This window comes from Saccopteryx leptura, chromosome 1 (assembly GCF_036850995.1).
Source record: "Saccopteryx leptura isolate mSacLep1 chromosome 1, mSacLep1_pri_phased_curated, whole genome shotgun sequence".
Lineage (NCBI taxonomy): Eukaryota > Metazoa > Chordata > Mammalia > Chiroptera > Emballonuridae > Saccopteryx > Saccopteryx leptura.
The window spans coordinates 6,645,730-6,668,040 of NC_089503.1; the positions used below are offsets into that span (position 1 = coordinate 6,645,730).

At 56.5% G+C, this 22,311-nt stretch overlaps 1 protein-coding gene across 5 annotated transcripts in view; it reads left to right on the plus strand.

Annotated features, from left to right (window-relative positions):
* The window catches only part of PC (pyruvate carboxylase), a 108,865-nt gene that overhangs the window by 73,938 nt on the left and 12,616 nt on the right, over positions 1–22,311 (plus strand). For all 5 annotated transcript variants that reach the window (XM_066345620.1, XM_066345703.1, XM_066345836.1 and 2 more), the window contains 9 exons: positions 14,018–14,153; positions 14,292–14,476; positions 14,696–14,861; positions 14,988–15,133; positions 15,246–15,363; positions 15,584–15,735; positions 17,120–17,238; positions 19,405–19,567; positions 21,100–21,282. In XM_066345620.1, the coding sequence (XP_066201717.1) occupies positions 14,018–14,153; positions 14,292–14,476; positions 14,696–14,861; positions 14,988–15,133; positions 15,246–15,363; positions 15,584–15,735; positions 17,120–17,238; positions 19,405–19,567; positions 21,100–21,282 (1,368 nt within the window). The remainder of the gene's footprint in view (positions 1–14,017; positions 14,154–14,291; positions 14,477–14,695; positions 14,862–14,987; positions 15,134–15,245; positions 15,364–15,583; positions 15,736–17,119; positions 17,239–19,404; positions 19,568–21,099; positions 21,283–22,311) is intronic.

Sequence of the window (22,311 nt, forward strand, 5' to 3'; positions counted from 1 at the left end):
CCACTAACTGTCAGTAGCCGCAGGACTTTGGCCTTGGGCTGGTGGCTTCCTGGAGATGAGCCCTCAGTGGGCTGCCTGGGGAGCAGCGTAAGACCACATTGTGGTCTGACCAGGTGGTGGCGCAGTGGATAGAGCATCAGACTGGGATGCTGAAGACCCAGGCTCGAGACCCCGAGGTCGCCAGCTTGAGCACGGGCTCATCTGGTTTGAGCAAAGCTCACCAGCTTGGACCCAAGGTCGCTGGCTTGAGCAAGAGGTTACTCGGTCTGCTGAAGGCCCGCGATCAAGGCACATATGAGAAAGCAATCAATGAACAACTAAGGTGTCGCAACGAAAAACTGATAATTGATGCTTCTCATTTCTCTCCATTCCTGTCTGTCTGTCCCTATCTATCCCTCTGACTCTCTCTCTGTCTCTCTCTCTCTCTATATATATAAAAAAGACCACTTTGTGGAAGCTTAGGGGGTCTTCAGTCTCCCTGTTCACTTTCTGTCTTGTGCCTCCACCTGGGCTGGGCCACCGGGCCAGGGTGCAGCCTCCCCAGGGACCCAGCCTCGTCTTGCTGTACCAGTGCTTGGTGGTCAGGAGCAGGGCTCAGGTTGCCTGCTGCACTGGCTTTGACACTTGCCAGCAGCACACCCTTGCGCACCTAACTACTTCTGTCCTGTGGGAGTCTCCGTGTCCACAGGTCTAACCTGGGAGCACAGGTGAACCTGTCGCAGGGGTTGCTGGGAGGATTCAGCGAGTGACTACAGAGGACTTTGCAGGGGCCACGGGTGTAGGCTGTTCTGTTGCTCTGCTGAGGGTGGGAGTGTCCTCTGGCAGTTTGTGTTTGGGGGAACGGGTCTGGGGCTTGCCCTTAAACGTCACCAGCCTTCTGTGTGCAATCCCACCTTCTTTTTTTTATGATCGCTTTTTCCCTTTTTTTTTTTTTTTTTGTGGCAGAGACAGAGAGAGTCAGAGAGAGGGACAGATAGGGACAGAGAGACAGGAAGAGAGAGATGAGAAACATCAGTTCTTTGTTGCGGCTCCTTAGTTGTTCATTGATTGCTTTCTCATATGTGCCTTGATTGAGGGGCTACAGTAGACCAAGTGACCCCTTGCTCGAGCCAGTGACCTTGGGCTCAAGCTGGTGAGCTTTGCTCAAGCCAGATGAGCCCGCGCTCAAGCTGGCATCCTTGGGGTCTTGAACCTGGGTCCTCCACATTCTAGTCTCTGATGCTCTATCTACTGTATCACCACCTGGTCAGGCACACTCCCACCTTCTGAGGCCCCCAACTCACCAAATTTTGTGCTTCTCAGGAGCCTGTAGCTCAAATTCAGCTGCACGTTCTCCATCCCCCGTCACCACCACGGGTCCACCTGCTGTCCTTCCTCCGGTGTGCTGACCGCCCTCATCTGCTGCCATTGGTGTTCCCACCCTCTGTCCTCGTGGGTTTGTGCTCTTTAAGGGTCTTATGCTGTACTGACTGGGCTAGCCAGGTGCCTGGGTCTGTGCTCTCTAACAGAAATCCTCTGACTGATGTTTCAGTGGGGTTTTGGGGGAGGTAGAAATAACCCCTATGTGTAGAAATTTCACCGGACCTAGTTCTTGCCATGAAATGTGAAGCAAATATACTAACTTATTGAAGTGACATCAGCTTATTTTGGGTGCTGGGTCTTACATTGCTAGGTATATTGTCTGTATCTTTCAAATGTCTACTATTAAAAAAGAGAGTCCCTTGATCCCACTACCCTCTGGCTCATCTGCCTTTTCCTCTTCTTGCCTAAATACCTGAAAGTCCTTGTCCAAACTTGGGGGAGCTTGCAGTGGACACTTCCTTACCTTGCACTCCTGCCTTTAGGGTTCATTTCCACCCCTCTGGGCCACCGTGGAAGCCACAGGCGAGCCCTCTGCTGTGAGTCAGTGGTGGCTGCTTCCTTATTCCTTCCCGGGGCTCTGCTGCTGTGGACACGAACCATTCCTCAGAACGCCGGGCTGTCACTGCGACATTCCCAGAGCCCTGCCTGGCCCCTGCATGTCCCTCTGCTGGTCCAGGTCGGTGGGTGTTTTCCGCTGTCTCTACCTCTCCTGTCCTTCTGCCCTGAGCAGGCTGGAGGCAGCTCCCCAGTCGCCTTCCCCTGCCTGCACTGTCCTGCGTGCCAGCCAGCCACCTCCCACTCCAGCTGCCTGGTTGCCTCCCCAGGTGGAGAGCTTGCAGTTAACTCGAGATCATCAGGGTCAGAGCATATCTTGCTAGTCTCTTCTCCGCATCTGCTTTTGTGTTAACCTGGTGCTCATTCCTTCCCTTAAAACAGAAGCCAAGAGTCATCCTTACCCGTGGCTTCGCTACCCCTCATCTGAGACGTGCTGGCAGAATTACCTCTGTGTACTTCTTCACTCCATTCTCATCATCACTGGCTTATGTTACAATATCTTCTTGTTTATCTTCTGTCCCTGCTCTTCCCTCCGCAAATCCAGCTTCCTCAGAACAGCCAGAGTCATCCCTCTAAACTGCAAATCTCTTTTTCATGCTGGTTTATTTTTTTTAAGCCCTACCCTGCGACATTTCAGGCACAGTCCGTGCCTCTTGCTGTGCATGCTAGCTCCTATCCTGAAGCGAGGCGTCTGCCCTGGGCCACTCCCTGCCCTTGGCCTCAGTGGACATCACCAGGCTGTTGGCCCCTCTGTCCCCATGCCTGAGCAGCTCCCTCCCTCCTCTTTGGCCCTTCTTCAGGAGGTCCTCCTACTGAGTCCACAGGCTCTCTCTGTGTCCACCTGCTGGCACTGGCACCGGGCCTTCCCTGGCCTGGAGGGGGCGCTGATAACCATACTATATCGTTTCACCCTGCTTTGAAGCCCCCACCCTCCACCCCTGTTGTGACCTGTATCAGGATGAACAGATAAGAGAAGGGCACATTTTTATCACCCTCTGTTCCCTAGGCCCTGATTTAGGGTCTCTGAGTTCTTTTTTTTTTTGGCAGAGACAGAGTCAGAGAGAAGGACAGACAGACAGGAAGGGAGAGAGATGAGAAAGATCAATTCTTCATTGCGGCTCCTTAGTTGTTCATTGATTGCTTTCTCATATGTGCCTTGACCGTGGGGCTACAGCAGACCGAGTGACCCCTTGCTCAAGCCAGCGACCTTGGGCTCAAGCTGGTGAGCCTTGCTCAAACCAGATGAGCCTGTGCTCAAGCTGGTGACCTCGAGGTCTCGAACCTGGATTCTCCTCATCCCAGTTCAATGCTCTAGCCACTGTGCCACTGCCTGGTCAGGCAGGGTCTCTGAGTTCTGGTCACTTGTGGGGAACCTGGGCCTACTTGTTTCTTGAGGCTGCCATAGCAGAGGACCCAAATGGGGTGGCTGACAGCAACAGATGTATTGTCTTAACAGCCTGGAGGCCAGAAGTTCACAGTCAGGGCGCGGGTAGGGCCATGTCCCCTCTGACCACTCTAGGGGAGAACCCTTCTTTATTACTTCCAGTTCTTGTGTTTCCAGCAATCCTCGGCACCTCTCTGGGCACATAGCCACCTTCTCCCTGTGTCTTCCATTGTCTTCCCTTGTGCATATCTGTCTATGTCGACTTTCCCCTTTTTATAAAGACACCAAGCATATTGGATCAGGGCCCACCCTAGTGAACTCATTTTTACTGGTTGCCTCTATAAAGACTCTATGTCCAACTAAAGTCACAGTATGAGGTCCCTTTTTGGGGAACACACTTCAGTCCATACACTGGAATCCACTTCCCTGCCACCTTGGAATTGGGCTAAACTGAGTGAGCGAATGGGGAACAGGTCCTATGCGACCCTCTGGCTGGTGTGGTGGACTGTGAGGGCACCAGGGAGCTCTCTGGACCACCTTATGTTTGCTGTGCTCTGGTGTTCATCTTCCTGCAAAGCATTGGGCAGCTATGTTTAAAATTGTCTTTAGTGCCTGTCACCTCACTCAACCCAGAAAGGCTTTCCTGGTTCCCAAGCTCAATCTTTTTTTTTTTTTTTTTTTTTTTTGTGGCAGAGACAGAGTCAGAGAGAGGGAGAGAGATGAGAAACATCGATTCCTCATTGCGGCTCCTTAGTTGTTCATTTATTGATATCTTATATGTGCCTTGACTGGGGGGCTACAGCAGACCAAGTGACCTCTTCCTCGAGCCAGTGACCTTGGGCTCAAGTTGGTGAGCCTTGCTCAAAGCAGATGAACCCATGCTCAAGCTGGTGACCTCAGGGTCTTGAACCTGGGTCCTCCACATCCCAGTCTGATGCTCTATCCACTGTGCCACCGCCTGGTCAGGCCCAAGCTCAATCTTTTTGCAGTAGGTTTTGCTGGTCTTGACCTTTGACCTTCTTTGTCAATGCTTTGGGCTCTAATCTATATGTAAGGGATACTTGGGTGTCCCACTAGTTTGCGTGTGCTGTTCTTAGGAGGGCCCATGCCTTATTAATCTTTGTCTAAGAACTCCATACTTCTAATGGACTCACACTACTCTGCAAACTCATTGTGTGATCTGGAGTGTCCATCCATCCATCCATCCATCCATCCATCATCCATCCATCATCCATCCAACCATCCATCATCCATCCATCATCCATCCATCCATCCATCATCCATCCATCCATCATCCATCCATCCATCCATCCATCCATCATCCATCCATCCATCCATCCATCTGTCCATCATCCATCCGTCCATCCATCCATCCATCATCCATCCATCATCCATCCATCCATCCATCCATCATCCATTCATCCATCTATCATTTATTCATCATTCACCCATCATCTATCCATTATCCATCCATCAATCTATCCATCATCCATTCATCCATCCATGTCCATCTATCATCCATCATCCATTCATCCATCTATCATTTATTCATCACCTACCCATCACCTATCCATTATCCATCCATCAATCCATCCATCATCCATCATCCATCATCCATCCATCCATCCATCCATCCATCTATCCATCCTATCATCCATCATTCATTCATCCATCCTCCATCCATCCATCCCATTCATCCATCCCATTCATTCATTCATTCCATTCATTCATCCATCCCATCCATTCGTCTATCCCATCCATTCATCTATCCCATCCATTCATCCATCCATCCATCCATCCATCTATCCTTCCATCCTTCACTCATTTGTTTATTTGTTCATTCCTCAGACATTTAATTCAGTGTCAGGCGCTGTGCAGAGTGCTAGGGAGACACTGGGGGACAAGGTATATGGAGGGTCCTGTCTCCAAGGTCTTCAGAGTGTCCCGCTGAGACAGGTTATAAATTGATGCTCAGTTCTGACGACACAGAGATGACCTCAAGGAGAGCCCTCATAAGCAGGATGGTGGCGTGTGGCAAGGACAATGACAGAGCTGTGTTGAGGGCTAATGGCTGCCCCAGGGAGGACATCTGAGTCAGCTGAGGAGGTGGGGCTGTCCAGGAAGGCCTTCCTGAGTGTGAAAGGGTGAGGAGAAATTAGGGCACGTAGCCTTCCCACTGTTAGTCAGGTACCCAGGCAGGTGTGTGCAGGTCAGCAGTAGCACTCCTTTTGCACCAGGGACCACTGTTAGCCCTGAAAGTCTTCTTGCCCTCAAATGAGGGTGGGACTGGGCTGCCAGTCCCGAGCCAACTGGCCCTCTCCTTGTCCCTCTACTTCCCTGTCATTCCCTTGCAGACCCGAATCATCCCTTCCTCGCCTCCTTTCTTGGAGCCTCCTCCTCCCTCCAGTCCACAATTCCCATGGTCCACGCAGTGCTAATTGTCCCTGTTCCACTCTCCCCCCTGCCTGCCTCCTCAAATCCAGGGTTGCCAGGGGTGATGTGGAGCCTTGCTGGTGCGGTTCTGAACCACTGCAGCCTCGCAGGGTAGGAGCTGCCGGACTGTGCTGTCCCAGGCCGGGTGCGCTGTTTCTGCGCCCTGTCTCTCCCTGTCTTTGGTATTCTTGTTCATCTGCTACCTCCATTGTTTCTGCACCCCTCCTTCAGCTCCACCACCCAGAGATCTCAGCCTTAGTCTTTCCTCTCCAGGCACTTAGATATCCGTGGTCATAGTTGCAGCCCTGAGAGTCAGTCTTTTCCTCTCCTCTGTCCCCGCTGGCCGCCAGCCTACGGCCCTGTCCAACATGGTTACTACAGCACAGAGCTGCCTGCAGGGAAGGGACACTAGCGGAGAGGGCGCGGCACATCCATCAGAGGCTCACTTCTGCCTCGGCGTGAAGTCCTCTGCCAGGAAATCTTTCTTTCTGGTTCTGACCTGCTTTTGCTGGCAGCTGCTGAGGCTGGCGGGGTGGGGCCAGAGCCTCGCTGGGCTGCCGGTGTTGCTGGGGCAGCCGGAGGGGGGTACATAGGAGCCTCATTTGTTCATCTGGAGATTCCTGGGGTCTGTTCCTGACCAGGTCTCCCTTCTCACCCCTTTTGGCTGCTCCCCAACACACCTTTGAGGTGGACATGCTGAGGGGCTGGTCCAGACAGTGGGCTTTGAAACCTGACCCCTCGCAGCCTCCCCAGGCCGGGCCTGGCTTCCCCTTCCTCGGGGCCTCCTGCCCACAGCTGCCCGCTGCTGCGGCAGGAGATGCGAGGTGAGGAGCAGGGATGTTTAGGGTGGAAGCAGGACGAGCCCTGGAAGGAACATTCCAGGGCCATTCAAATGGCTGCCCCACCTTGATCCCAGCAAGGCTGCTCTGGCCATGAGCATGGCCACCTAGACCACAGCGGCCATGTTATCTGGACCCAAACTTGGATGATGATGGCCTGACCATGGTTCTAAGAGGCAGCCTGGGGGTAGTTTAGGTCTGAAGTCATGGGATTTCTAGTGCCATTTTGATGACTTACTGGACAAACTGAAACTGCCCTGGCTTTTCAGGGCCCCCTCAGCCGACTCTCTGGTGGGAAGGGCAGAGTGCCGCTGGTGGCCTTGCTGCGTTCAGGCCAGTGACATTGTTTTTACCAGGAGGAGAGCTTTTGGTTTTCAGTTTCCGAGTGCCTGTCACACTGTGCTTCTGACAAAAGCCACACTTACCCCTTCAGTTGGACGATGGCTCCATGTGCCCTAATGGGCTCCAGCTCCAGGGGGAGGAGCACAGATTGGCCCTGCTGGGTGACCTTGGGTGTTACAGAACCCATTACGCCTGGTCTGTTATCTGTAAACAGGGGTGATAAGGAGGTAAGAGGGTTACCTGGGCTAGTACCTGTAGCATATCCACGTGCAGCCAGTGCCCGGTGAAGAGTGTCACCTGCCGACACTGGCCCTGCGTGTCGGCGGAGCTCTGTGAGCTCGATGTTGTAGAGGTAACACGGGCAGATCGTCGGGGTGGGGGGCGGTCAGATGCTAAGCCCTTGCCCCCTGCCTCGCTCCATGGGATGCAGCAGGCACCTCTCTGACTGGGCTGTTATCAGTCCCTTCCGTGAGGAGAACGCTGTGCTATTGACCCAGTGTTGGGGGTTGCAGGGGGGTGGACACTGTGGAGCCATGCTGAGAGGCGGGCACCGGGTCTCAGACGCTCATGGCAGCACGCACCTCATTCTGCCGGCATGTCATGGTGTGGTTCACATGCCCCAGGTGAGAGTCAAGGCGGTCGGGCCCTGTCTGCATGGCCCAAGGCTGAAGAAGGGGTCTGTCAGCCGGCTTTGGGTGAAGCTGGGTGCTCCCCGCTTCCTCGTCACACCCCACCCCTCCCCCTGCCGCCGTCTCTGAGGTCAGAAAGGGGATGTCAGCTCAGAGGCGTCACTATCACCAAGCAAGGTATGGTGGGGTCCCAAGTCGGTGACCAGAGGCTTGTTGCGTCTGGCAGCCTTTCCTACGGGGGACCAGCCGCAGCGAGGATGAAGAGCCCTTGCTCAGGGCCGCAGTGCCATCTGAGTTTTCAGGAAGATTCTTAGCTAAACTGTCAGTGACCTTAAGGACTCCTTGGTTATCATCCACCAACCAAAACCCCACAAAACAGGGCCCAGGGTGGCCCATGGTGGGACCTGAGCCCCTGCCCACACCTCTCCCCCGTGACCGGCCCCCCGCCTGTCCTCAGCTTTAGTGTGAGAGAGATAAGGGTGCCGCCCAAGCAGCCCGAAGGAAGGCCCGCGCTCTGGGGGCTTTTTTGGGAAAGTGCGGCTGAGGAGACCCTGGCGCTCAGGTCGCTCTGGGATGCCAGGGCTTGATTTGGGGCCAGGGGTCCTGTTCGATTTCAGAGGCAGCCCCCTTCCAGGGTGGCCGGAAGAGAGCTTGGGCCCTGAGGCCTTCCTGCCCCCTCAGCACCACCTCAGGGGCTCTGCTTCTGGGGGGGGTCTCACCAGGTGCCCTCAACCGAATGCTTCTTGCTCTGACCCCCCCAGTGCTGCTCAGGAGCCCCTCCCTCCAGCGTGGGGGATGGGACAGGGTTTAGGGAGCAGTGGACTCTCCTCTCGGCCCATTCCGAGTGCCTCCAAGTCAACGCGCAGGAAGGGAGGGCTCTGTGAGGCAGCCTACGTCCCTCCTGCTGGTTTCTTTCCAACTGATGTTGATTCTGGAGAGGTCTACGGGGGAGGAGACTTGACTTGGGGTGGTGAGCAGGTGATACAGTGTACAGTGGTGTGTTATAGAATGTACACCTGAAACCTCTATGATTTTATTAACCAATGTCACCCCAATAAATTCAATTGAAAAGAGAGAGAGACCTAAAGAATCACCAGGCAGCAGGACCTTCTGGTGTCAGGCCTGGGAGGGAGGTGGAGGTGACCAAGGAGATCCGGGCTGACCAAGATCTGAAGAGGGGCGGATGCCATGGGAATGAGGCGGTATTTTTATTCCCCTTCGTGCCTTGGGTCCCCAGCCTGGCATGGAGGTGAGGGTGACTGAGCCATGAATTGAGTTGCAGGGCTGTCTAGGCTCTGAGGGACAGAGTAACCTGGGCCCTCTGTCATCCACAAGAGCCCCTCATGACCAGCCTCTCCAGACCCCACTCTGACTGCCGGCTGAGGTTTCTGCGCCGTGAACCTCAGTGCCAGCAAGAAGTCTACCGTCCTTCTCCTCCTCCTGGTGTCCTGCCTGGGACGACCTGCCACCTGTGTGACCCCACCTCCCCGCCTGTCTTTCTGGGTCCCCAGCGGGAGGAGGCCGGAAGTTGCTCCACTGAACCACCCCTTCCCCTGATTCCAGCCTGGCCATGGCCCAGGCCTCCAGCAGTCTGGTGCCCGAGAACTTTGTATTCTGGGGTCAGTGACTTCAGGCTAAGCAGCTGGCTGCCTGCAGGCTCCCTTGGCAGAAGCGGCATTGGGCTCCGGGCTGGTGTGGGGTGAGTGCTCTGGGGAGGGCACAGCCCTGCATCCCCTGGTGCCCAGTCAGGTGTGGGTCTCCAGCGAGTGCGGTCTGCTGTCTGCATGCACAGGTGCCCTGTGCTGGCCCCTGCTCTGGCTGGTTGTGGGTGGGCAAGGAGAGAGAGCAGATCTGTGGGTGAGGGCTCTTGTACTGGGGTGTGTGGCCGTGTGGGATGGGGGTTCCCTCTTGCCCCCTGTGCTCATCTGGGAGGCAGAGTAGGTGGGAGGAGTGACAGAAGCTCAGGGCTTACTGCTCAGTGATCCCCAGGACGACCTGTCAAGCTCAGGGCTGAGGGACCGAGTTTACAAATGAGATGAGGCCTCATGCCCAGAGCTACCCGCTGGGGAAGCAGAGCCGGGCAGCCCTAGGCCGGCTGGCTCCAGTCTTGGGCTGGGCTGCCCTCTGCCCCACTTGCCCTGCGGCCTGATTTCAGCCCAAGGCCCTGGCCTTTCCCCAGCCCTAACCCCACACCCCAGAGCCTGGATTGCTCAGGTCCAAAGTCCATGCCTGCGGTTTCCCTCAGCTGGGGATCCAGGGTCCGAGGTTAACAGATTTCTTTTAGTTGGATTTCTAGAATGGTAATGACCCGGCCAAGGGGCATAGATATTTTATAGGTTCTTGCTAGGCTTTGCAAAGGCTTTCCAGAGAGCTGCCCCGATGTCCAGACAGCACCTTGGGGGTCTCTGTCCCTGGCGAGGCTTACCTGCATGGAATTCGATTGTTTCTAGCACTGTAGCTAATTTAATAGGCAGAAGTGACACCTTACTGTTCTCTTTTGACTGGTGATTTCTGGCAAGAAGCACCTTCTAATGGTTTATTAGCTACTTGTGTTGACTATTCTGTTGCTGAGTTGTCCTGAAGGCACCCTCTGCCTCTTGTCTCTGCCCTGTGTGGTAGTTCGGGCTCTTTCTCCTCTGCCCTGTCCCTGCAGATCCCGCCTGCAGCTCTGTGCAGAGCAGGCATTCAGTGCCCAGGTTGAGGGTGGGATTTGCGCCCCACACCTGCTCTCTAGGGTGTGTGCCTTGGACTGCCAGCCTGCTTACTCCCAGCTGCGCGGCTGGGAAGGAATTTCCCTCCCAGTGGGCAGGGGACCTGGCGCAGAGCTCAGAGAGCTAGGCCAGCTGCTAGTTGATTTGTGAGGAGGTGAAACGAGGGTAATATCTGCAGTTCATTGGGCCTCAAGTAAGGGGTGAAAGTCAGTGTTTCCAGCCCCGAGCGCCTGGCAGGTACGTTGACACTGACTGTGAGCGGGCACTGCCCACGGCTATCTCCTCCATCAGGGTTGGCTGAGAGTACAGCTTTTTGCACTTCTTATTTTGAAATAATTTCAGACACAGAAAAGTTGCAAAAACACAGTACAGAGAATTCCCTTATACCTCTCACCCAGATCCCCTACTACTAATATTGACCATACCCGTTTCATTATTCTGTTTTTCACCAAACCCATTTGAGTATAAGTTGCAGACATGATGCCCCTAAACCGCTAAACACTTAAGTATTTTTTTCCCCTAAGAATGAGGATATTCTTCAACATAACCACAGTGCAGTGATCAGGAAATTAACATCGACAGAGACCTTACTTGAAATGTGTCAGGCCCCCCCCCCAATGTTCTGTGGAACAGAAATGCAGTCCAGTCCAGGATCGCATGGCATTTCCGTGTTGTGACTCTTTAGTCTCCTCGAACCCGGGAGTTCTTTAGTCTTTGTCTCTTCTGATCTTTGCTATGTTTAAAGACCACAGGCCTGTTATTCTGTGGAGTGGCCCTTAGTCTGGTTTTACCACATGTTGTCTCCTTATTAGATTCAGGCTGGGGTCTGGCAGAACCACCTACAGGTCCACTTTGGTTGGCCTCTTGTCCAGAGGCACATGGCGTCCATTCTTGCCAGCGATGTTAACCTGGATTGTGTAGTTACCGTAGTGTCTGCCAGGTCTGTCCACTTTGTAATAAATAAGGACAATATCCCACGTTGTAGGAGATGAGCCACAGCCCAGCAAGACTGACCTCACGCTCGTGCTCCTGGGTTTGACCCAGGGTGCAGCCTCCCAGTCCAGGGCTCATCTTGTCGTGATTAGTGTCTCCCTCTGCCTCTCGGTGGCTGACAGCTCCCCAGAGCGCAGCCTCTGCCCCAGTGGACACGGTGCTCCCTGGCTTTCCTCCTCCCTCTGGGGCTTCCCCTCAGTCTCCTTCGTTGGTTCTTCTGCCCCATGCAGGCTCAGCACTGGGGCCCCGAAGATGCCCGCCTGCCTCTCTAGTCTGTTCTCCCCTGGCTGATCTACTCCAGGCCCATGGCCTGAAACGCTACCCATTGCCAACCACATCCAAGTTTCCTGCCTGCTCTGCCCTCTTCTGGGGGCTCCATCCCCTCGCAGCGGGGCCTGGCTCTCTGGCCTCTCCTGTCACCGGGAAGGTCATCCCTACCCACTCATGCTGGATTTCTCCCTTTCCCCCGCCGTCCACAGTGGATCCCTCAGTGAGTCCCGCCTGTTGTTCCCAGACCCCTCCCTGGTTCTGTCTGTCCACCACTGCTCCCACCCAGGTCAGAGGCCCTGGGTCTCTCTCAGCCTCTGCACAGCCCCGAACATGCAACCTCTTCAGCCCTCACCGCTCTCCAATCTCGAGATCTGTGCAGAGAGCAGCAGGTGCACCCTCCTCCACCACGCAGGCGTGCTTGGAAGGAAGTGATGGGAGAGGCTGGAGAGAGGCTGAGGGGCCCACACCTGAGGCCCTGTGGGCAGCTTCAGCCTCACCTCTGCCCAGGCGTCCCTGCACCCAGCTGGTGGCCCTGGGTCTTGAACCCACCCAGCTCCTTCTTCCCTCAGGCCTCAGCCATCAGGGTTCCTTCTGCCCACTTTCCCCAGGTCTGCGCACGGCCTCCTGCTGAGGTGCCCACTTCTGTGCCCTTCCTGGGGAGACCCACTTTTATATCCAGCCCCACTGAGTGCCCCTTCCCCCCAGTAATTCATAAAACGTTTCGTTTTCTTACCTTTGAGACCCCACTCATGATCTGGAAGGACCTTATTTCTGTCTTGTTTTCTGCTTTTCTCTGCTCCTTTCTCTGACGCACCTGCTGGGAGAGTGGAGGCCCCGGTGGTCTTGTTCCCGCCCTGCACCTGGGACAGCACCAGCACTGGCTGGCGCTCGGCTCTGGCTTCTCTTCCTGGTCTGACGGCTTCCCTCGTCATCTATTGTCTTGTTTATTTCCTCATTTCTTTTTTTTCCCTTTATTTTTGGTCTTTATTTCCCCTTCTCCATCTCATTGGCCATAATAAGACAGTGAGGATTTTGCAATATCTACTTAATAAATAATTGAATATATTTTTATGTTCCCTACTGAGAATAAATGGTTGAGTCAAGCGTTGTAAACTTGACTACAGAATAAGTCACAGGGCTAACTAGATAAAGACAGTGGTGTGTGTGTGTGTGTGTGTGTGTGTGAAGGACCGAATGCCAGGCCGGGCTCTGCGGTGGACAGCTGTGTGACTTTGAACACATCTTTTGTGTGTGTGTGCGCGCTTTTGTTTTTAATTGTAAGAGACAGAGAGAGAGAAGAGAAACACCAACTCATAGTTGAGTCACTTTAGTTGTTCATTGATTACTTCTCATAGGTGCCTTGATGGGGGGGGGGTGCTTAAGCCAAGTCAATGACCCCTTGTTCAAGTCAGCAACCTTTGGCCTCAAGCCAGTGACCCCAGGATTATGTTGATGATCCTGTGCTCAATCCGGCAACCTCAGGGTTTCGAACCTGGGTCTTCAGTGTCCCAGGTTGATGTTCTATCTACTGTGCCAACACCTGGTCAGACTGAACACTTCTTTTTAAACTTGTCTGGGCCTTGGTTTTCTTCATGTATAAAACGAGGGGCAGCTGACTTCTGAAGATCTTCTGCATTCTGGGATGAAAGTTGCCCTTGGTTTTTCAGAAATACTTTTCAGTGTGGTAGAGTATATAGAACAGAATTTGCCACATTAACCACTTGCAGGTGTAAGTTCAGTGGCGTTAAGTACATCCACACTGTTGTGCCACCATCACCACCATCCATCTCCCAAACTTTGTCATCACCCTCAACATAAACTTTGTCTTCATGAAACCCTAACTCCTCCCGCTCCCCCAGACCCGGTCACCAGCCATCCTACTGTGCATGACTTTGATTCTGGGTGGCATCACAAAGTAGTGCCTTTTGTGACTGCTCTGTTTCGCTCATCCTCAGTTGATGTCCGTTACTAATAAATTCAGAAAGCCTCAGCAGAAAGGAAGGTTTACGCTGCTGTTCACAAATCTGCATTTTGATTAGGTGAAGGCTTTCCTTCTTGCGGGAGCACACTGATGTGGGTCCCGTGGTCCAGTGTCACCCTCACTGCCCAGCTGGATGGAGCCTTGATGGAGGGTACACATGGGGCAGTGTTGTGGGGGAGTCTGTCAAATCGAGGCTGCTGCACCCGGCAGAGGGCACCGACAGGGACACGGACAATAGGCAGGCACACCCTGGGCATGCAGCGCCTCTGGCTGGCCTTGAAACTGCTTTAAAAGCTCAGAGTGTTGCACATAGTGCAGCAAGTGCTGGAGTGCTAGGGCGCGGTGCTCGACGGGTTTGAATTTGCCCCTTTCCCAAGGGCTGGTCAGCCCCCAGGGAGCGAGGAGACAATGGTGCTGGCTTTCACCTGGGCCACTGTGGGGCTGAGGTGGGGCCCTCTCTCTTCCTGGTGGACCTCCCATGCTGAGGCTGCTCTAGCCTGGCTCTGACTTCCCCCCAGATGCTGAAGTTCAGAGCCGTCTGTGGGGGCCTGAAGCTCCTGCGCGTCCGCCAGACTTCCACCGCCACCGCTGCCTCCCCGAATGTCCGGCGCCTGGAGTACAAGCCCATCAAGAAGGTCATGGTGGCCAACCGAGGCAAGTGCCCTGGGACTGGGCAAGGGGCTGTGTGTCCAGCCCAGCCCCAGCTCTCCTCCACCCCAGCTCCCCGCGGTGGTGCCGGCTTCTCCTGGGGCCCAGGAATCTAACCGCTGGTCCTGTTGCCCACGCCCCCAGGTGAGATCGCCATCCGTGTGTTCCGGGCCTGCACGGAGCTGGGCATCCGCACTGTGGCTGTGTACTCGGAGCAGGACACAGGTCAGATGCACCGGCAGAAAGCAGACGAGGCCTACCTCATCGGCCGTGGCCTTGCGCCGGTGCAGGCCTACCTGCACATCCCAGACATCATCAAGGTAGCCAAGGTAAGTCAGGCTGGAGGGGATGCCTCCTAACGGCCAGGCCTGGGTCCTGTGCCTTCCCCGTGCCGGGTCCGAGCCTCATGCTGGCCATCAGTGAGTGTCGGTGGGTGGGTGGGTGGGTGGGTGGGTGGGTGGATGGACGGACAGAGCTAGTGAGGTGGGCTTTGTGGCCCGTGTGGAGGAATTTAGGAGCACACCACCCTCCTGTCTTTCTTCCTGCAGGAAAACAATGTGGATGCCGTGCACCCTGGCTATGGGTTCCTGTCCGAGCGAGCAGACTTTGCCCAAGCCTGCCAGGATGCTGGGGTGCGGTTCATTGGGCCAAGCCCAGAGGTGGTCCGAAAGATGGGCGATAAGGTGGAGGCCCGGGCCATCGCCATCGCTGCAGGTGAATACGCAAGCAAGCCACGGGGGCCGTGCAGCTCCTCAAGAGGGGCCCTCCGAGCAGGGGCTGGTAGGTTTTGGCAGGGATGCCAGCCTGTGACAAAGGCCCCACGTGCCCGTCTCTCAATAGGTGTCCCCGTCGTCCCCGGGACAGATGCTCCCATCACTTCCCTGCACGAGGCCCACGAGTTCTCCAACACCTATGGCTTTCCCATCATCTTCAAGGCTGCCTACGGAGGCGGGGGACGTGGCATGAGGGTCGTGCACAGTTACGAGGTGAGCAGGGGGCAGGGCTGGGAGGCCACTGCAGAGCCCACCCCAGGGTCTGGGAGTGGGTCGGAGTCGTGCACAGCAGCCCAGTGTCTGCTCAGCCTCCACCCACCCCCAGGAGCTGGAGGAGAACTATACCCGGGCCTACTCGGAGGCCCTGGCTGCCTTCGGGAACGGGGCGCTATTTGTGGAGAAGTTCATCGAGAAGCCCCGCCACATCGAGGTGCAGATCCTGGGTGAGTGGGGGCGTTCCGGGCCACAGCGCGAGGCAGGGGCCGGCCGGCCCATGCTGTGGGTGGGCTGTGGGGACCTGACAGCCTCGGGTGGCGGTCCTCTCCTGGCAGTCTGCACTGCAGGGAGCAGGACCTGGTGGGCCATGGCAGGTGTGCGGTACTGTCCAGCTGCTAGGAAGTGCTTAGCTTCCAGGAGAAGCTGAGCATTCTCCTCCCACCCCAGGGGACCAGTACGGGAACATCCTGCACCTGTATGAGCGGGACTGCTCCATCCAGCGGCGGCACCAGAAAGTAGTCGAGATTGCCCCTGCTGCCCACTTGGACCCCCAGCTCCGGTCCCGGCTCACCAGCGACTCAGTCAAACTTGCCAAACAGGTGAAGGGCGGGGGAGACTTGGCTCCTGTTCCTGTGGGCTCCCTCGAGCTCCTGCCCAGTGTTGGCCTCATGGCCAGTGGTCACCGGGGTCTACATGTGGACATCTGCTGGGGAGCAGGGAGGCCTACGGTGTCCCACTCTGGGCAGGGGTGGGGGCTTCGTTGGAGGACAGAAGGTAGAGGCGCCAGGCCCAGGGGTCAAGCCTGTGGCCCAGAGGGAGGACAGGAAGGGGGGAGAGAGGCCGCCAGCATTCTCCGCACAGGAGCTTCTGCCGGGCGCCAGCCAGTCCCGAGCAAGAGGAATGAGGTTCAGTGCATTCTATCAGGATTCAGAAACATTCCGAGGCATTCCTTCCTCACCCACCCTTAACGCCCCCCTGCATCACATACTGCAACCCTGTACTCCTGGGGCCTGCCTTCTGCCAGTCTGCTCTGCTGGAGCGTGGAGACGGGGGTGGCAGTGCTCTGCTGCCCGGCCGGGCCTTGCCAGACCTCGAGCAGTGAGCAGCAGCCCTGCCCTGCTCCTCTGGGCCCGCCTGGCCCCACCCCACTCAGTCTGGATGTCCTGCCCCATGTCTGCCCCCTCCCCAGAGCCTTCACCCTGCAGCCTCCTGAGATGGGCCGGGCTGGCTCTGCTTCCGACCTGTGCTCCCTCAGCCCTGTCAGGCTGCCCAGAAGACAGGGCCGCCAATGATTCTGTCACTGTCCCAGGCCCAAAGCCAGGGTCAGCACTCTTCAGGGATGCATCAGCCACACTTAATATGAGGTGTTGATTTAAAAGTTGGGGTTTTGGTTATTTCATATGAGGAGCATTTCTACCTTGATTTTGGTCTTGTTTGGTGGATTCTATTATTATTATTTAGTGTCTCATTCCAGAACAGATTTGAGGGAACTGCCTGAGGTGTAATTTGTGGTTTTTGTGAAATTGGAATTAGGGTTAAATTTTGAGTTAGACTAATTATTGGTTGATTTCTCTCAAATGGCATCTCTTTGGGTAGCGGTCAGAGGCGGTGACCGAGCAGAGTAGAGGGGAACTTTCTGAAGACCTCAGAGAATAAGAAGGTCCAGCAGAGGCGGGTATGCCGGATGGGGCCTGGGCCCGAGAGCTGTGGAAGCCGCTAGGGAGAGGGCGCCCTGCCTGGGGCAGCGGGGGTTTCTGCCGCTGCTGCACGCAGACACGCAGGGCCCAGCCATCTGAGGCTGCCGGGGGCCTCCTGGGGAGGCGCCTGGAGGGCCCGGCCATGGGGTTTGGGTACTTCCTCCCCTCTGTCCGGTGAGGCAGGGTGTGCTGCAGTCTGCTTTTTTGTGGAAGCAACTGGCCAATGAGACTGTCTGCCAGACTCCCCTCACTACCCCACCCGCTGACTCACGTGGCCACCCCGCAGGTGGGCTATGAGAACGCAGGCACCGTGGAGTTCCTGGTGGACAAGCATGGCAAGCACTACTTCATCGAGGTCAACTCCCGCCTGCAGGTGGAGCACACAGTCACGGAGGAGATCACCGAGTGAGTATGGGTTGGGCCAGGGGCCAGGGGCCAGGCACCAGGGGAGGGCGTCCTCCAGGTTTTGTATGAATGAGCTGGTGGCTCCCAGGTAGCAGGCAGCCGGGAGCTCCAAGCTCCGCACATTCTCCAAGAGAACACTTCAGGATCTAGTTACTCTTTACAAAACTTATTACTATAAAAGTGTTACATGGTTACTGTAAGTATTGGTACAAAGCAGTAAATAAAAGAGACTTAGAGCCCCACCTTCAGAACTGGATGCTGAGGAGGCTCCCGGTCACGCCTTGGGCTACAAGTCCCAATCACACAGGAGGAAGCGTCAGTCGTCCCCATTTTCTATGTGAGAAAGCCCAGGCTCAGAGAGGTTAAGAGAGTTGCCCAAGGTCACACAGCTGGGATTGAAACCCAGGCCTGAGTCTGCTTGAAATCTTTGGTTTCTATCCTTATTTACTTTACTATGTAACTAGTTTGAAACAATTGCGATATTTTCTACAGAGTTTTTCTACTTTATAAATTCAATATTTGTTGAAGGCATTGCTCCCGCATCATCGGACTTTCTGAATACTTGTAGCGGCTGCATACTATTCCATCATCTGTGCAGGCCATAACTTATTTACATACTCCTCTGCTCCTAGACAGGGAGGTTTTCTCCAGCTCTTGTGGTTATGAAGGATGTGTCAGTTGACATCTTTGTGCCTAAACCTCTGCCTACCTCTCTGAAGAGCTTGAGGATTAACGCCTTTAGTGGGATTACCTGAGCAAAGGTTAAGCAACATCTTGCCTAATTAGCTTCCTCTCTTGCTTGTCCCAATTTGTTTTACCACAAGCATTGAGTCTAGACATTTTTTAAAAACCTGCCCATTTTATAAACAATTAAAATGGTCTTTCATTGTTCTAAGATAATATATTTTGAGCCATATAAGTATTAATCCCTGCCTTGGGACTAGGCCATCTCAGCACAGGACCTTCCTGACTGTTCCTTCCCTGACCCCTTGCCCCCTCCCACCCCGCAGATTGAGGATGCTACTGGACATGGGGAGGGGGTGCCTGCCATTGCCCAGCAGGGATGCAGAGGCCCCGGGCTCCTTGCTCTCTCGAGATAAAGGCTGAACGGAGATACATGCTCTAGACTCAGCTGCGGCCCACACGGCTTTCCCACTGTGCTGCTATCAGCCGTCGGTCTTGAACCTGGCACAGTCCTGCTCTGCTAAGGAGGGAAGTCTGCTTGGTGGGAGTCGGGGTGTGTGGCAGACATAGGCCGGAGTGTGGGCTCCCCCTAGGTCACCAGCTACATGGAGCATAGGGGAGCTGCTGTCTCCCTGACCTTTGGACTCCTCTTCTGATAAAAATGGTAGTGACTCTCAGCATTGTCATGGAGGGAAAGCTTGGGAGGAGCTCAAGCTTTTAGCTGTGTGACCATGGTCCACGGCATGTTGATGTGCTGGTGCGTGGTAACCAGCGTCACGGCTGTGAGGTGATTTAGCAGGAAACCCAGAGCACGGAGGAAGAGCTGTCAGGGTGGTTCCCAGGCTGTCCTTACCACAAGCTTCAGGGATAAACAGAAAACACTGAAGTTTTTGTGCACAGCTGTCCCCCTTGCATATGGCCCTGTCCTTAGTAGCGTGCGGTTGGGAGACTCGCTGATAAGCCGCACACGTGCGGAGCTCTGTGCTCACCGTCTCGGGTGATGGGGGTCCTGGGCCCAAGCCCAGGTGACGTCCTGGCTGCAGCACCCACCTGTGTGGCTTGTCCCATAGCTGAGGTCCCCCTTTCCAGGAGCCTGGCCTTCACAACCCCATTCTTCCACAACCCCCCCCCCCCCCAGAGGCATACACAGAATAGCACAACTACTCTAAGAACAGGGGCCTGAAGCTTCAAATCCAGTGACCAAGGGAGAGTTTGGGGCAGCAAGAGGACCCAGGGGCTCCAGGGAAAAGGAGGGCCAAGCAAGTGGGGTGTTAGGTTGGGGTGTGCAGACACAGTAGAGGTGGAGGTCAGCGGTCCCTCTGGCTACCATGCTCTCCCTTCTCAGCCTGTACAGAGTTCCTGGGGGCACAGGGCAGGAGCCGGCTGCCCGGGCCAGGGGTAGGGCGGTCGTGTCTGGGTATGGCTCGCTGCCTCCTCCTTCCCCAGCCTCACGCTCCCCTCTGGTCCCTTGTGCTCCTGCAGTGTGGACCTGGTCCACGCCCAGATCCACGTGGCCGAGGGCCGGAGCCTGCCCGACCTGGGCCTGCGGCAGGAGAATATCCGCATTAACGGCTGTGCCATCCAGTGCCGGGTCACCACTGAGGACCCCGCGCGCAGCTTCCAGCCGGACACTGGCCGCATCGAGGTAGGGCCCGTGCTCTGCCATTCCAACCCCGCAGCTGCGGGTCTCTGCCTGTGTGCAAACTCCCGGGCCAGGCTGCTTCTGAGGGGCACAAAGTGAAGGAGGACCCTCTGAGAGCGCTGGGCCAGCGCAGTCCTGGAGGAAGGGAGGGCGCTCCCTGGGGAGAGGCTGCCATGCTCGGGCCAGGAAGCCACTGGGAGGTTCACCAGTGGGGAGCAGAGTAGCTGGTGACGCCAAGGGCAGTCCCCAGGATGAGGCACCGGCCCTGGACTCTTTTCTCACAGAGCCCAAAGGCAGAAAGGTGCCTCTGGCCTCCATCCCTTGTTCAGTCTGAATGGCGGCTGCCAAGGTGCTCAGTGATTCAGGGCCCTGGGGTCCTAGGGTAGAGCCGCCCTGAGCCAGGGGCCTCTAGGCTGAATGAGAGAGTCTGGGAGGCGGTGGAGGGTGGGGCAGAGGCCAAGACAGGCTCAGGGCAGAGGCTGAGGTGGCCCCGTGGGCTCCTGGCCTTCCGCACTGGGACCGGCACCTCCTCTGGGGACACTGCCTGCACCTTCTCTTTCCTCTCACACAGAGAGCCATCTCACCCCTCCACTCCTTGCCCCTTGCCCATGTCTGAGGGCAGGCAGCCTCTGCCTTGTTCCGTGCCCCTAAGCTGGCCTCCCTCCTGCTGGCTAGGAATCCTTTGGACCCTGGTGCCAGCCTACTGTCCCTGTCCGGGCTCTCTGCTTCCTGGCCGACTGGCCTGAGCCTCCCTCCTCAGTGGGGCAGGAGCTCAGACTCAGCTCAGCCCAGAGCAGGGGGCGCAGGTTTGAGACAGACACCAGGCCTCAGAAAAACAAGCGGCGGGAGGGAAGGGGAGCTTCTGGGTCCTGAAGGACGCGTGTGGCCAGAGGCTTGGGGCCAGGCTGGTTTCGGGAGCAGCCCCAAGGCCAGAGTGCTGGCCAGGCCTCCCTGCCCTCACCAGGACGGGGCAGCCCGTGCTGGACACTGCCTCTTCCACCTCCCCTTCCTAGGCCTGGCTCCGTTGAGCCTGGTTCACCACAGAATATTTTTAGCCCACAGTTCCTGCTCACTGCTGAGTGTTCGCCCTTAAATATTTTATTAAGTTCCTTTCTATCGAACACAGGCCTGCGGCCTTTAGAAGCGGAAGCCTGGTGCAATGGGTGTCCCAAGCTCCCGGGCTGTCCTTCCCACTCCTCGTCTTCCTCCCTGTGCCTCACAGGGCTCCCCGGCCCCCACCACAGACTGCATGTGTGCTACCATTGCCCCCATACAGCCCAGGCCTCTGTCTGCTGCCTCATGGTCCCCACCGTTACTCTATTTTGAGCCCCTGGCTGCACCTCCAGGTCGGCCTCTCTGACCCATCGCTTTCTCCCTCCTTCCCTTTCTGGGTGCTGGCAGAAATGAAGCCAAACTTCACACGCCAGAGCTTCAGTTAGCCTGTGGGTGCCCTTGTGCACTCTTTCCACCTGGGTCTGGGGCGCATCTGGACCGGCTTCTGCCCTAGTCCCTGACCCTGCCCGCCCCTCCTGCAGGTGTTCCGGAGTGGAGAGGGCATGGGCATCCGGCTGGACAATGCTTCCGCCTTCCAGGGAGCCGTCATCTCCCCGCACTACGACTCCCTGCTGGTCAAAGTCATCGCCCATGGCAAAGACCACCCCACGGCCGCCACCAAGATGAGCAGAGCCCTGGCTGAGTTCCGAGTCCGGGGCGTGAAGGTGAGAGGCCGCAGGCCTGCCTGCTTCCGGGTGTACCCCTGCCTCTGCCCTGCCCTGCCCTGCCCTTCACTGCACGTGGACTCTCCTGCCTGCACTCGGTCACTGCGGCTGCCCAGCCCTCGGCGTCCCTGGGGGTCTGCCTGGGCACTGGCCCTCGGCCAGAGTCAAGTCCTGTTCTGTGGGTCTGACACAAGTCCTGCCCCTACTGGGTGAGATCACCTGGAGCAGGTGTTAATCCACATGCTCCCAGGCCTCCCTGCTGGGAGTTCCGATCCCAGAGGTTTGGGTCAAGGCCTGGAGCCTGTGTTTGGAACAGTGCTGGGTGCTTCGGAACAGTCAAGGAGGGAGGCGGCAGCTGGAGGCGTAAGCAAAGGGCAGGAAGAGGCTGGGCAAGGACCCGAAATGCCCGCTGTGGTCGGGCTCGTTACCTGAGTCTGTGTCTAGAGATGAAATCACAGGCACATACTGTCTTGTGCTTGAAGTAAGCACTGCCCATGTATCTGTGGGCATCCCCTGGGCGGATGCCACTGTCTGACACTGCAGGACAGGGCTCTGCCCTCGGTGGGTCGGATGCCCAGCCTCACTGGGAGCTGGCCACCAGGGAGCTCCCTCCTTGTCCCTGCTGGGAGCTCCCAGAGGTTGGTCGCCCACAGTGAGGCACCCTCCCTGTGTGCTGAACCCGGGTGTGCAGGGGTGCAGGCCGGGCCTTTCTGCTCCACCATCTCCTCTCAGCTGTGCGGCGGGTCGGGTATGTGGGCAGTGCCAGGCTCTCTGCACCGTGCCACTCCTCACCCACTGACAGGGTCTGGTGTGCCCGGGCAGGGGCCCCGGGGCGTGCAGAAACCTGGAAAACGTCACCCTGGGAAGGAAGGAAGGAGGGAGGAGGGAGGGAGCCTGTGTTCGAGGCTGTCTCCCCTCAGGCCATCAGCCCAGATCACAGGGGACATCGATCCCCCAGGTGCTGGGGGGGGGATGGAGGGCTCTGAGCTCTTCTGTGAGGAGCCTTGGGGCTCCTGGGCAGGGGAGCCC